Source organism: Eschrichtius robustus, chromosome X (genome assembly GCF_028021215.1).
Source record: "Eschrichtius robustus isolate mEscRob2 chromosome X, mEscRob2.pri, whole genome shotgun sequence".
In the NCBI taxonomy this organism is placed as follows: Eukaryota; Metazoa; Chordata; class Mammalia; order Artiodactyla; family Eschrichtiidae; genus Eschrichtius; species Eschrichtius robustus.
Window position 1 is genome coordinate 63,659,528 of NC_090845.1, and position 15,929 is coordinate 63,675,456.

The 15,929-nt window shown below is 46.0% G+C and overlaps 1 protein-coding gene across 1 annotated transcript in view; it reads left to right on the forward strand.

Annotated features, from left to right (window-relative positions):
* PIN4 (peptidylprolyl cis/trans isomerase, NIMA-interacting 4) overlaps positions 1-14,151 on the forward strand; it is a 92,538-nt gene extending 78,387 nt beyond the window's left edge. The window contains exon 4 of the mRNA XM_068533399.1: positions 14,061-14,151. Within this exon, the coding sequence (XP_068389500.1) occupies positions 14,061-14,151 (91 nt within the window). The remainder of the gene's footprint in view (positions 1-14,060) is intronic.
* Positions 14,152-15,929: the final 1,778 nt, after the last annotated feature.

Here is a 15,929-nt window from a genome sequence, read left to right on the forward strand (position 1 = left end):
CCCAGGTCAAGGGCATTTCTGGGAGCTCCCTGTGAGTTCCTTTTCAGCTTCCTCAACCCCCTGAAGCAGCAGAGAAACCCTCCCTACACGGATGGGTGCCTCTCCCAAAAGCTGGAATCAAGGCTCCACCCTGGAAGCCCAAGAAGGGATTCCTGGAGGTGACGGGTTGGGGGGACTTAATCTTAACCTCTGTGGTCCTTTTTCTTTCTTCTTTGGCACTAAAAGAGACAGACAGTAAAAACTACAAGCTCTCGTGTGGGGGATGAGGGTTATGTTTTTCTCCAGCCCTTCGAAGGCCTTGGCCCCCTGCCCAGATCTGAGTCAGGAACTGTATGTCCCAAAGAACTGGCTTCCCAGCCATCTGCTCTGAGCTTAAAGAGCCTAGGGGCCCTCGTGGGATGCTTTGTTCAAATTAGCCAAGAAGGGCAGGGCGAGGACAACACAGCAGGAGGGACCTTGGCCAGTCTAGGCCTCTGAAGGTGTGGAGGGAAGGGGCAGATACATGACACCAGGGCATGTTGAGGGCATGGCAAATCCCCAAGCAGAGAGCTCCTCTCACAGCCCAGCTGCACTGCTCCTAGAGCCAAGCTTTCCCAGCTCCCCTTCTGAGGGAACTAATGGCTTTGTGAGCACCTACTTTATGCCAGCCATTTCCCCTACAACAAGCAAGAAATGACAGTTCTCCTTCACCAGCCACGGATATCAAAACTCAGGGAGGTTAATTGCATTACGCAAGGTCATGAAGCAAGTACACAGCAGATTCAAAGAGACCAGGACCAGGCTATCAACTCTCAGCCCCTTGGTGAATGGTTGCCGAGGCTACTAGAAAGTGAGTCTCCCTATCAGTGAGCAGGTAGGCAGACTGAGGATGATGGCTGAGAGGAGATACAGAAATTCACACTCCTTCTGTGCCTGGGATATAGCTTGCTCCATTCAGGAGAAAACTTATCTTTGTCCCTTTGACACACACCATCTCAAGGTGGTAAGAATGGGTCAAGCAATAAGGTCAAGTTTCACATGAGGAAAATTTTAGGGTGGAGACAAGAAAACACTTACCCAAGGTCTCATATCAGAGGATAAGAGAACAATTCAGATGAATAGACCTGTCCAAGAAGCCAGACAGATCCACAGGAGGAAGATTGACAAGGCACCCCTCACTCCTAGAATCCTCACAGACCTGGACGTTCACATAGATTGAAGAACCAGTCCTCAGGCATAGTTGCCAGGGGGCAGATTTGGAGACCCATAAAAGTAGGGAGCCTCTGGGGCTGATCTTTAGTGTACCAGGAGTTCTCAACCCTAGATTCATGTTAGAATCACTGGGGATCTTTTAAACAGTGATTATATTTGCAATACATGTATCTGACAAAGGACTAGTATCCAGAATATATACAGAGTTCCTACAAATCAACAAGAAAATGATTGGGGACTTCCCTGGTGGCGCAGTGGTTAAGAATCCGCCTGCCAATGCAGGGGACACGGGTTCGATCCCTGGTCCAGGAAGATCCCACATGCCACGGAGCAACTAAGCCCATGCGCCACAACTACTGAGCCTGCACTCTAGAGCCTGCGAGCCACAACTACTGAGCCCACACATCACAACTACTGAAGCCCACGTGCCCTAGAGCCCGTGTGCCGCGACTACTGAGCCTGCATGCTGCAACTACTGAAGCCCTTGCGCCTAGAGCCCGTGCTCCACATCAAGAGAAGCCACCACAATGAGAAGCCGGCACACCACAACGAAGAGTAGCCCCCGCTCGCCGCAACTAGAGAAAGCCTGCACGCAGCAAAGAAGACCCAACACAGCCAAAAATAAATAAATTAAAATAAATTTTTAAAAAAGACCTATGCAGTTTACCATGTGTTAATTACACCTCAATTTAAAAAATCATGGCCAGGCCCCACTCCTGACTAATTAAATCAAAAATCTCTAGAGGTGGGGCCTGGGCAAGGGCATTTTAAAAATCTCCCCAGGTGACACTAATGTGCAGCAGTCTGAGAACCACTGATTAATATATTACCGCCACCTTTCCCTAGCAACAAACCCTCTCAGCGTCCTGGGTCATGGAGGCTTTTCAAAGATACCCATTGGAAAAAGTCCCTCCCACTATCACCAGCAGAAGTGGGAACCGAAGGTGAGTGAGGGTAGGCACTTACCAATATATCTTGGACAGTGTTTCACATAAAAACATAAAGACACCCTGAGAAAACCACAATTCAAAAAGAGTCATGTACCACAATGTTCACTGCAGCACTATTTACAATAGCCAGGATATGGAAGCAACCTGAGTGTCCATCGACAGATGAATGGATAAAGAAGATGTGGCACATATATACAATGGAATATTAGCCATAAAAAGAAACGAAATTGAGTTATTTGTAGTGAGGTGGATGGACCTAGAGTCTGTCATACGGAGTGAAGTAAGTCAGAAAGAGAAAAACAAATACCGTATGCTAACACATATATATGGAATCTAAAAAAAAAAAAAGGTTCTGATGAACCTAGGGGCAGGACAGGAATAAAGATGCAGACATAGAGAATGGACTTGAGGACACGGGGAGGGAGAAGGGTAAGCTGGGAAGAAGTGAGAGAGTAGCATTGACACATATACACTACCAAATGTAAAATAGATAGCTACTGGAAAGCAGCTGCATCGCATGGGGAGATCAGCTCGGTGCTTTGTGACCACCTAGAAGGGTGGGATAGGGAGGGTGGGAGGGAGGGAGAGGCAAGAGGGAAGAGATATGGGGACATATGTGTATGTATAACTGATTCACTTTGTTATAAATCAGAAACTAAGACACAATTGTAAAGCAATTATACTCCAATAAAAATGTTAAAAAAAAAGAAACATAAAGACACTGCATTTTACACTTTAAAATGGTTAAAATAGTGAAGTTAATGTTATGTGAATTTCATCTCAATTAAAAAATAGTAAATAAAAACATCAAGAGCTTCCTTTGTTTTAATGGCTGCATATATGCCATTGTAAGAGTGCATTTTAATTTATTTGAACAGTCTCGTTGATGGATATTTTTTCCAATCTTTTGCTATCACAAACATTGTGGCAATAAATATCCTGGTACATGCATTTCTGTGAATATGTGTGAGTATATCTGTAGGATAATTTCCTAAAAGTGGAATTGTTGGGTCAAAGTGTTTGTGTCTTTCTCATTTTGATAGAACCTGCTAAATTGCCCTCCATAAGGGATGGGCAAACTTACATTCGCATGAACAATATATGAGGGTGCTGTTTCCCCACATCTTTGCTAACAGTGTTTTCCAACCTTTTGATCTTCACCTTTCTAACTATTAAAAAGGCATACCTGATAGTTTTATTTTGCATCTCCCCTGAGAGTAAGTCTTCACTGAGACAGGTCAAGGGCATTCAAGTGGAGGGCAAGGGTATTGTTTTGGAGGCAGGGAGGGAGGCATTTATCCCCACCCCCATCCCCCGTTTCTGTTCTAGCCTATTGTTAGCTTTGAACAAGTCACCAAGAATTCTCAGAACTCTTAGCTAAATATTAAGGACTCCCAAATGTCTTTCTTGGGTCCAAACCTCTCACTTGAGCCCCAGACTCCTGTACCAAGGCGTCCCTGAGATCTCACACTGAAAACATCCAAAAGAGAAGTATCGATTCCCAACCCTCAAACCTGATCTGCTCCAGTCTTCCCCATCTCTATATGTGACACCACCATCCACTCACTTGCTCAAGTCCCAAACCCAGAAACTAGAAACGTTGTCTCTTCTCTGTCCCTCATCCAATCCATCACCAAGCCCAGTGGGCTCTGTCTTCAAAATACATCCTGAAGCTCTCCACCTCTCCCCACCCAACTGCAAGCACCCAAGCCTAAGCCACCTGGCATTTACCAATGGCTTCCTAACCAGCCCCTGTACTCCTATTCCTGTCTCCCAGTCCATTTTTCTTATTAGGAAAATCTAATCCGTTCTTCAAACAGCAGCCAATAATCTTTTTTAAAAATATAAACCAGATCACATCACGCCTTTGCTTAAGACCTTTCAGTGAGTTCACAATGCACTGAAAATACCATCCAAACTCCTTACTGTGGCCTGCAAATCCCTAGTGACCTGGCCTGTCCGAATCTCATCTTGTTTGTTCATTTCACCTCAACCACATTGGCTTTCTCTTCTTGGAACTACCAAGCCCATTTCCACAGAGGGTCTTTACATTTGCTATTCCCTCTTCCAGGAACACCTTCCCCTAAAATCTTAGTATGGCTGGCTCCTTATCATTTAAATCTCAGCCACCTCTCCCTCGAGACCTTCCTGTTTATATCCTTTAGAGCCCTTACTACTATTTAAACTTATCTCCTTTCTGTTTACTTCCATACTGTCTGTTCCTCCTCTAGAACATTAGCTCCATATCTGGATGTCCAATACCCGCAATAGTTCTGGCACATAGTAGGTGCTTAAAAAATGTTTGGAATGAATGAATAGTTCAACAGTGCTTTCTTGTTTTCAAAGCCTTCTCTTGGTCAGGATCTCAGATTTAGATACAGAGGAGGCGATTGGAGAAGGAAGGGTTGTTTTTCATCTCCTTGGAAGGAACAAAACTGATTTTAAGGACTTTAAGGTCTGCGTCTATCCAAATAATTAGCAAAAGTCTTATCTATTCCCTGACTAAATCTCTCTTTGGAAACACTCAGGGAGCCTCCTTTGAATTATCGCGTGTCATTGCAGGCAATAAAACGTCCTTTCTTTGTCAATATTCTCTGCTTCAAATTTGTCACTAATTCCAGCTGGCCTCGTCCCAGCCCATCTGAATGACCGAAAGGCAGAGTGAATACAATTTAATCAGTGGCTTGGCCCCCGCGGGATGAGCTGGCAGTATCTCTGTAGGCCTCATCGCCAAAAGGTGTTCAGGGGCCGTGATTTTTGCACTGAACAAAGGCGGGCCAGCAGGGCCCTCGCTCCTGCGGCGGCGGGGGAATCTGGCAGGCGCTGGCTCCGGGCGGGGGCGAGGCGGCAGGGGGAGCCGCAGAAAGGCGGGGAGAAATAAATGGGAAAGGAGACAATCCCACAGAGAAGAATAATCATTGTTCTCATAACCGGCCCTCGATTTACAGTTGTACAAACTGTTCCAGCCATTATCTTGTTTCTGCCCCACGACAGCCCGCGTGCGGGTTAGTATAACATCTGGTGGTAGCAACGGGGAAAACGAGGCTCCGGGAGGCCGGCCTGGGAGTGCGGCTGTGCCCCCGGCCCTGCCGGCCGCCCGGAGCCCGGTGGCGCCGGGGCCGTTGCTATGGCATTTCTGGATTGTCACAAGTGCCCAGGAAGCATACAAATCGACCTGCGTGAGACACAGCCCTGGGCAAAACAACTTCCAATTTACTCGCAATAATTACCACCCCCAGATAATCGCCTGTACCCGGGCGGGCGCGGAGGGCTTGGCTGGGGGAAGGGAGGGAAGCGGCAAGGGAGGGAGGGAGGGAGGCCGGGCGGAAGTGGCTGAGCCGAGGTTGGGGTTTGGGGCGGGGTGGGGGAAACAGAGAGGGAGTCTTCCTGCACTCGGTACTGAGGAGGGTACTGAGGAGGGCTCTGTCCTGCGCCCATTGAAGAAAAACACACAACCTAACAGTTTCAAGTTAAGTTTGGGGGGATGGGGGTGGGGGAGGGGGCCTTACTGAGGACTGTAGCCCGGGAGTCAGCCTCTCACATGGCTCTCAGGAGCTGCTCCTAAAGAGGTAGGGGAGGGGCCAGGATACACAGGAATTTTTTTTTTTTTTTTGCCTGGGAAATACATAATGTCAAGCATACATCTTGGGAAAAGTTACTGCTAGTCATGAGGATCAGCTATCTCAGTTAATTATTTTAGTGCTTTTTCTACGTATGAGTAGATGCAAGAGTCTGGGGTCATTGAAATTCTTCCTTAGATATGCATCTTAACTATCTAAGGCCAGTCAGTATCCAAAGCAAAGGAATGTTTTCTGGTTTTCTCCATCTGAATTCCCCTCAGGGTGCACCTTGAAGGGATGCACGTGGGGGGAGGCTGCAGTGGCTTATGGCTTGATGGCGGCAACATTTGATGTTTACTGGAATGGCAGGCAACATTCTTTGTCCGCACCTGTTTGGTTCTGGAAGCTCAACATTCTGGATGGATCATATCAAGGCATTTCATTCAATATGTACTGGGCACTTTTGGTGGTGGGCACTTTGCCTGGCATTAGGGCTGCAAAGGCCATTCTGTGGTGCAGTATGTCACAGACTCCTGGGAGACACACACACACACCCACACACATACACAAGACACACAAACAAGGTACAATTATAAGGGCCATTATTCATTCAACATATATTTATTAAGTACCAGGCATTGTGCTGAGGATACAGCAGTGAACAAAACGGACAAAAATCCCTGCCTTCATGAAGTTTACGTTGGCATGGAGGGAGACCAACAATTTTTTTCTTAAATAATGAAAGTATACTGTTGGTTGGTGTATTTGTCTGGGTTCTCCAGAGAAACAGAACCAATAGGATGTGTATACATACATAAAGAGATTTACTATAAGGAATTGGCTCACGCAATTTTGGAGGCTTGAGAAGTCCAAGACGTGCAGTGGGCAAGCTGGAGCCCCAGGAGAGCCAATGGTATAGATAGTTCCAGTCCAAGTCCAAGTCCAAAGGCAAGAGGGAACTGATATCCCTCACACAGAGAGAAAGGATTTCTTTCTTCCTCAACCTTTTATCATATTCAGGCTTTCAATGGATTGGGTGAGGCCCATTCACATTGGAGAGGGCAATCTGCTTTTCTCAGGTCTACCGGTTTCAAATGTTAATCTCATACAGAAACACCCTCACAGGCACACCCAGAGATAATGTTTAGTTAAATATCTGGGCACCCCATGGCCCAGTCAAGTTGACACATAAAATGAACCATCACAATTGGTGATAAGTGCAAACAAGGGAGAAAAATAAAACAGGCAAGTAGGAACAGGAAGCGTTGGTAGGGCAGGGGTGGAAAATTTTAAACAGGGTGATGGTGAAAGTCTCACTGAGAAGGTATCGTTTGAATGAAGACTTGAAAGAAGTGAGGCAGCAAGCTGTGCAGATTTCCAAGAATGTTCCAGGCAGAAGAAACAGTATGTACAAAGACCCTGAAACAAGACCATGTCTGGTGTATCCAGAGGAGCAGCAGTGAGTCCAGAATAGCCAGAGCAGAGTGAGCAAGGGAGAGAGGGTTAGGAGAGAGGCAGAAACAGAGCACACAGGCCATGTAGGCCAACATAAGGACGGACACTGTAAGTGAAACAAGAGCCAGGGCAGGATTTTGAGTTGAAGACACATGATTTGACTTGTGTTTTAATGGGCTCCCTCTAGCTTCTGTGTGATAAATAGACTGTGTGTGTGTTGAGGCGGAGGGTGGTGAGGGGCAAGGGTGAAGCAGTTAGGAGCACGGTGGGGGGGGGGGCAAAGGAGCAGTTAGGGTACCACTGTAGTAATCCAGGTGAAAGATGATGGGAGCTTAGACCAGGGTGGTGCCTGTGGAGATGGTGAAGTGGTAGATTCTGGATATACTTTGAAGGTAGAGCCAATGGGATTTGCTGATGGATTGGACATGTGGTAGGATAAAAAGAAAGGAGTTGAAGGTGATCAAGGAGGAACGTGTCCTGGGACAGGCAGTGCGGTATAATCCGGAGAGAGTTCAAGTTCATAGGGACTTGGGAGTTAAATTGTGCTAGATCCCTGCCCTTCTCGGCTGTGAGACCTTGCGCAGGTTGCTTTCCATCACCGAACCCGGGTTCCTTTACCTGTAGAACCTCACAGGGCTGCTGTGAAGATTGAATGAGGTGAGGTATGTAAAACCCCCAGGGCTACAGCTGGCACAGAGTATGTGCTCCCTGAGCACTTGCCCCTCTGCCTTTCCCTTTCTGGGGAAGCTGAAGAAGCTTCATAGGAGGGCCAACCAACATTGGAGGGGACTGTAAGGATGAGTGGGGCTTTGTTAGGAGGAAAAGAGGGGCAAAGGGATTCATCCTTCACAACAGGCAGGGTGACATGGAGCCAATGGCCAGGCAGGCCTTAGTGGACGTCCTACGGTGGGGAAAGCTGCAGGAGGACAGGGAGCATGTGGGCATAGAAAGAGTGTGAGGGAAAGAAAGTCATGTGCGAGGAAACGGGCCCCAACAGGGAGTTGTGAGAGGATGGGAGGCCAACCTTCTTCCTCCCTGGCTCTGCCTTGGGCCAGCCTCGGCCCAGAGGATCTTTGAAACCTTCTGAATTAAGGGATGAAGCTGGTTGGAGCTATGGCACACAAATTCCCATATGGTGAGTGGTAGCAAGCTCTGCGCTGTGGGGAGTCACATGACAAACATCTGGCTTGGCCACTGACCAGGACAGCCCGCCCCTCCCACCCCAGTGGTACACATACTGATTGTGAACATATGGCCCCCAAGGAGGGGGCTTTCCAAAAGAGCCATCTTTGCCTTCTGCCTGAATCACCCTGGCCTGGGGCCTACCACCAGGGCCTCCTTACTCCCTTACTCCTTGCATGAAAACATGAATTCCCCTTACATGGGACCAATAGGCCCATGCCGAGGAACTCCCCTCCAGAACCACAAACACCAACCCTCCACTTCATGGGAGGCTCAGGCAACAGACTGCCTGGGTTTCCATCCAGCCCCATCCCTATTCATTGTGTGAACTTGGGCCAAGATTCTTGACCTCTCTGAGCCTTATTTTCTACCTCTACAAAGAAAGATATAAATGACACCTCCCTCGCAGGCTTGAGGAGAGGCTCAAATGGGATTATATGAGACTATGATCCAGAGGCTCTAACTACTGAAAAGATGTAGATTCTACCTGTAAACCACCCCCCCCCACCAAATCTACACTCAATACTACTGCTATCAGTAGGTGATTCAGAGTAGAACTTACCACAGAATGTAAAAAGGGAAAGTCCAACCAAGTTCGGTTTTTTCCTGTGATGACTCCTTTGATGGAGTCTTTTGAAATATCAGCTATCATATTCTTTCCTCAAACACTTTTGTTGTTGTTCCTGCTATACGAATGCCCTAAGCATTTTTTTAAACATTTTAAAAAATTAATTTATTTTTGGCTGCGTTGGGTCTTCGTTGCCGCGCGCCGGCTTTCTCTAGTTGCGAGGAGCGGGGGGCTACCCTCTTCACTGCGGTGCGCAGGCTTCTCATTGCGGTGGCTTCTCTTGTTGCAGAGCATGGGATCTAGGCACGCGGGCTTCAGTAATTGTGGCTTGCAGGCTCTAGAGCTCAGGCTCAGTAGTTGTGGCGCACGGGCTTAGTTGCTCCGCGGCATGTGGGATCTTCCTGGACCAGGGTTCGAACCCGTGTCCCTTGCATTGGCAGGCGGATTCTCAACCACTGCGCCACCAGGGAAGTCCTGCCCTAAGCATTTTTATTGAGCAATTGGGCCCTGGAGAATTTGGATTTGGAAACTGTAATGGGTCAGATACATTCTTGTTGGCCAGGATCAGCTAACATTCAATAGAGTTTACTACCTGCCAGGGAATGTTCTAGTTCATTTTTTTTTAAATAAATTTATTTATTTATTTATTTTTGGTTGTGTTGGGTCTTCGTTGCTGTGCATGGGCTTTCTCTAGTTGTGGTGAGTGGGCGCTACTCTTTGTTGTGGTGCGCAGGCTTCTCATTGAGGTGGCTTCTCTTGTTGTGGAGCACGGGCCATAGGCACATGGGCTTCAGTAGTTGTGGTGCGCAGGCTCAGTAGTTGTGGCGCACGGGCTCAGTAGTTGTGGCTCATGGGCTTAGTTGCTCCATGGCATGTGAGATCTTCCTGGACCAGGGCTCGAACCAATGTCCCCTGCATTGGCAGGCAGATTCTTAACCACTGTGCCACCAAGGAAGTCCCTGTTCTAGTTCATTTTATCCTCACAACAAACGCTATGAGGTTGGTACAATTATTATCCCTTTTTACAGATGGGAAGGCTGAGAATCGCGTTAGGGGGTAAATTGACTTGCCCAACGTCACACAGCTAGTGAATGTTGGTGGAGGTTTTGAACGCAGGCAGTCTTGCTGTAAAGGCCATATGCTTAAAAACAAGGTCCTACTGTATAGCACAGGGAATTATATTCAATATCCTGTAATAAACCATAATGGAAAAGAATATGAAAAAATATGTATATATGTATAACTGAATCACTTTGCTGTACACCAGAAACTAACACAACACTGTAAATCAACTATACTTCAATTAAAGATTTAAAAAATAATAAAAATAAATTTTAAAAAAGAGAGACTGGGACTTCCCTGGTGGCACAGTGGTTAAGAATCCGCCTGCCAGTGCAGGTGACATGGGTTCGAGCTCTTGTCCAGGAAGATCCCACATGCCGTGGAGCAACTAAGCCCGTGTGCCACAACTACTGAGCCTGTGCTCTAGAGCCTGCAAGCCACAACTACTGAGCCCGCGTGCCACAACTACTGAAGCCTGCGCACCTAGAGCCCGTGTTCTGCAACAAGAGAAGCCACCGCAATGAGAAGCCCGCGCACCGCAATGAAGAGCAGCCCCTGCTCGCCACAACTAGAAAAAGACTGCACGCAGCAACGAAGACCCAACGCAGCCAAAAATAAATAAATTAATTAATTAATTTAAAAAACAAAAAAGAGAGAGACTGAGCTATTTTTTTAAAAAAGGCCATATGCTAAACCACTATGCTATACTGTCTCTTCAAACAGTTGGATCAAACCCTTGTCACACAGGTGAGAGCCTTGTATCCCAAGGCAGACTGGGATGGGTTGAGGGAGTGGGATTGGCTCTCAGTAGCCCTCCCCATAGCTGAAGACCCAGCCCCCCAGCCCTCATCCTTGCTACAAAATACATGAGTGCTCAAATTGGCAATGGGGCTGCCCAGTGTCCCTCTTTGTGGAGGCATCTATAATTGAGAGAGAGGTTTGAACTAAATACCTTCCAAAGGTCCTTTCAGTTCAAGAAGTTGAAGTCTCTAATCTACCTCAGGTCTGCCCGCTGTCTCCTCCCAGAGAAGCAAGCCAACTCTTCGCTGTTCCCTGCAGCCCCTTTACCCTTGGTTCTTCTACAAACGGGTTGGGTACATCTGCCCTTGCCTTGCTCACTGTGAGCACCTGGGAGACCTCATCCCTCCATGGCTGATGCCTTCTTTTTCCTGATGCCTGATCCACACCTCTTCTCTGGGCTCCAGAACCATCTCTCCAGCTGCCTCTTGGATCACTTGGTGCTCTCCCTGCAGTGTGAACTGCATGGGTGTCTTCTTCCCTGAAACCTCTTCCTCCTCTCGTGCTCCTCTTCTCGAGGAATGGCTCCTCCATTTATCCATTTGCTTAAGCCAGAGCCCCAGGAGGCATCCTCAAAGTTTTCCTTGCCCTCACTCCCCACATCCCATCAGGCACCAGGGCCTGTCAATGTTACCTCCTACATATTTCATGAATCCACTGCCTTCTCTCCATCCCTACCACCACCTCCCCAGTCCAAGCCATCACCATTTGAGAGAGGGAGTAGAAAGCAAAGCCTTCCCCTGCCCTCTCTGCCTCTATTACCTCCCTTCCAGTCCATCTTCCACCCCGCAGCCAGGGTGAGCTTTTGAAAACAAAATCTGGGTGTCTCTTCTCTGCCCAAAACTCTTCTATGACTTTCTCTTAAGATTAAGTCCAGGATTTCCCTGGTGGCACAGTGGTTAAGAATCCGCCTGCCAACGCAGGGGACACGGATTTGAGCCCTGGTCCGGGAAGATCCCACATGCCGCGGAGCAACTAAGCCCGTGTGCCACAACTACTGAGCCTGCGCTCTAGAGCTTGTAAGCCACAACTACTAAGCCCACGCGTCACAGTTACTGAAACCCACGTGCCTAGAACCCATGCTCCGCAACAAAAGAAGCCACCACAATGAGAAGCCACTGCACCTCAAGAAGAGTAGCCCCCTCTCGCTGCAACTAGAGAAAGCCCGCGCGCAGCAACGAAGACCCGATGCAGCCAAAAATAATAAATAAATAAATAAATTAATTAATTAATTGAAAGATTAAGTCCAAATTCCTATACACGTGTGATGAGGCACTGTGCTATTAAGCAAGCCATTTTCCAGGATAGGTTCTGGAGTCTATATACATGTTTTTAATTGAAGTACAGTTGATTTACAATGTCGTGTTAGTTTCAGGTAGACAGTACAGTGATATATATATATATATGTATATATATATGCATATATATATATATACACATATAATTATATATTCTTTTTCAGATTCTTTTCCCTTATAGGTTATTATAAAATATCGGCCGCGATGAAAAGTGGCCCCCGCTTGCCGCAACTAGAGGAAGCCCTCGCACAGAAATGAAGACCCAACGCAGCCAAAAAAAAAAAAAAAAAAAAAAAATCGGATATAGTTCTCTGTGCGATACAGTAGATCCTTGTTGTTTATCTATTTTATATATAGTAGTGTGTATATGGTAATCCCAAATTCATAATTTATGCCTTCTGGAGTCGATATTAAACCTCGATCCTGATGTCAGACCAGCCACCTAATAGCGAATGTGACTTTCAGTACACTTCTTAAACTCTCTGACCTGCAGTTTTCTCATTTGTAAAGTAGGACAATAGCAGCACCTACCTGGTAGACTTGTTGTGAGACTGACAGAAGGTAGTGTGTGGAACGCACTGAGCTCCATGCCCTGAGAAGATGTGCTTTAGTCATTCACTGCAAGTGAGATCTTATGATTATAAACTTAGCAGTATCAGTCATATAAACTATTATTGATTGAATCAACTAATGATTAATAATTACGATTAATAACATCGTGGATCTTCTTATATTGTATTAGACATTATTATTATGAGGTTATTATTATATTACTTTCGATTTTATGATTCTCTCTCCAGGCTCACATCTCACAACCCCCCCACCACCACATCTTTTCCCTTCTTTTCATTGCCACAAACTCTTGCCACCCCCCGCCCCCCCAGCTTTTTCACTCTCTCCCTGGAAAGTTTTTTTTTTTTTAAATTGTGTTGAAGTATAGTTGATTTACAATATTGTGTAAGTTTCAGGTGTACAGCATAGCGATTCAGTTATATATATAAATATATATATATATATATATTCTTTTTCAGAATCTTTTCCATTATACGTTATTACGTAATATCGAGTTTAGTTCCCTGTGGTATACAGTAGGTCCTTGTTGATTATCTAACCCTGGAAAGTTCTTCCCATCCTCTGGTTCCTCCAGCCCCTTTTTCTATTGCTAAGTCCCTTCCGTTGTCAGCTCAGGCATCGATTCCCCTGGGAAGCCTTCCTAGACCCTCCCCCAGACCACTGTAGATGGCTTTTCTATGGGTCCCCAGAGCGCCCTGTGTTTCCCTTCTCAAAGCGTCCATCACACCATATTTATAAACATTTACTTGTCAGGCTCCTGGAATTAGGCCGTCAGTTTGGGGAGGAGTTCTGTGTCTCATTCACCACTATATTCCAATCTCTTAGCACTGTTGTGCACATAGTAGTTGTCCAGTAAATGTTTGCTGAATGAACAAAAGACTGGCCTGGCAGCAATCCTCCCCCACACCACTCCTACCCACCTCCCAAGGCCCTGAGTCAAACCTCTTCAAAGCCAACAGCTGTTAACTGAGCACAGAATCAGACTGAACCCAAGTGGGTGGGTTGACCACCTGGTCACGGCAAGAACTTTCTATCTCTGCCCTAGAGGTATTTCTGTCTTTGGGTTCATAAACCTCTCACTCCCTGTGGGCTTAGTAAAGGTGTGGATGTTAGTGGTAGGGAGTGATTTAGGGCAAGTTGACTCACCTCCCTGAACTTTATTTTTGTCATCTGTAAAATGATGAATAAGGCCCACTTGGCAGGGTCATCATGGAGATTCACTGAGGTAACACACAGAGGTGCTTTGTAAACTGCAAAGTACTGCATGTAGCACTTGATGACGATCAAACACAGAAAATGGGTCACTCTTTGGCTCAACTCTTTTCAAGACCTCCTGTAGACAAGGGCCCTCCTGCTTATACAGCATTATCTCCAGCAATCAGGTTACAATTGATTGACATTATTGCTTTCTTTATATTTGGCACATTCCCAGCCTGTGGCAACATGCTGGTCACCATAGAGACCTGAGAAGCACCCTTGTCTCATTGGTACCACATTTACAAACCAACCCTTAAAGTGGATTATTTTGCAGATGGCTGATCTCATCTATTCATTGTTGATTGTATTAGTTCCGATTTGAGAAAGTGACATTTTCTGACCTTGTCCCCTTAAGCACAAGCAAAAACTGTGGCTTTTTTTTTTTAAATGAAAAAGTACAAGGTGTGCAGTAAGGATACAAGACAGATGGAGGGAAGGGCTTCTAGGGGAACTGCAAGATATACCTCTCATTCATTCATTCATTCAGCACTCACAATGTGCCAGTTACTGGGCTAGATACTGGGGATACAGTGGTGAGCAAGATTAGCCTTTAGGACCTCGCAGTCTCCTGGAAAAGACAGACAATTAAATAGACAATTATAATACAGTGTGGTAAATTCCATGATGAGAAGAACAGGGAAATGGTGGGCTGTGGGCCCCTACTCTTCCCAGAGGTTTTCCAGAGGAAGCAACATCTCAGCTGAGACTGGAAGGATGGGTGAGAGTCCGCCAGAAAAAACAGATAGGGGAGGGGCATGCAGGAGAATGGAGCGAAAAACAAAATGTTCCTGGAAGAAAAGTGTCCAAATAATATGAAGAGAGACAAGAACAGGGTAAATTTGAGGGCCAAAAAGAAAATCATTGACTATAGGAATAGAAGCACTGTGGGGGCGGGAGGGAGAGGAAAAGGATGCATTCTACTTGGGACATGCTGAGGAGACGTCCAAGAGGAGACTCTGGGTGGCAGGTGACTATGTGGGTCTGACTCCAAGAAAGAAGTTGCAGGGAATAGAAACCTGGGAATCGGGAGCTAGCGTGTTTTCCCTTATTGAGAAAATAGCTTAGGACCACACTGGGGAGGGCTTGCAAGGGTAGCCTAGGCATTTGGACCTGATTCTACAGGCAGTGTTTGAACAAGAAGCTTTGAAGAGGAAGTGACACAATTCAAAAAATCTACAGACAATAAATGCTGGAGAGGGTGTGGAGAAAAGGGAACCCTCTTGCACTGCTGGTCTGAATGTAAATTGATACAGCCACTATGGAGAACAGTATGGAGGTTCCTTAAAAACTAAAAATAGAACTACCATATGACCCAGCAACCCCACTATTGGACATATACCCTGAGAAAACCATAATTCAAAAAGAGTCATGTATCAAAATGTTCATTGCAGCACTATTTACAATAGCCAGGACATGGAAGCAAGCTAAATGTCCATCAACTGATGAATGGATAAAGAAGATGTGGTACATATATATAATGGAATATTACTCAGCCATAAAAAGGAAGGAAATTGGGTCATCTGTAGAGATGTGGATGGATGGACCTAGAGTCTGTCATACAGAATGAAGTCAGAAAGAGAAGAATATCACATATTAACGCATATACATGGAATCTAGAAAAATGGTACAGATGAACCTATTTGCAGGGCAGGAATAGAGACACAGACATAGAAAACGGACATATGGACACAGGGGGTGAAGGGGAGCGTGGGATGAATCGGGAGATTAGGTGTGACAGAAGTATACACTACCATGTGTAAAATAGGTAGCTAGTGGGAACGTGCTGTGTAGCACAGGGATCTCAGCTCGGTGCTCTGTGATGACCTAGATGGGTGGGATGGGGGCAGTGTAGGGAGGTCCAAGAGGGAGGGGATATATGTATACATATAGCTGATTCACTTCATTGTACAGCAGAAACTAACACAACATTGTAAAGCAATTATACTCCAATAAAAAAATAATCAATTAGAAAAAATTCTAAATGTTAATATATAAACTTACAATTAAGTAACTTATATTCAATACAGAGGTAATA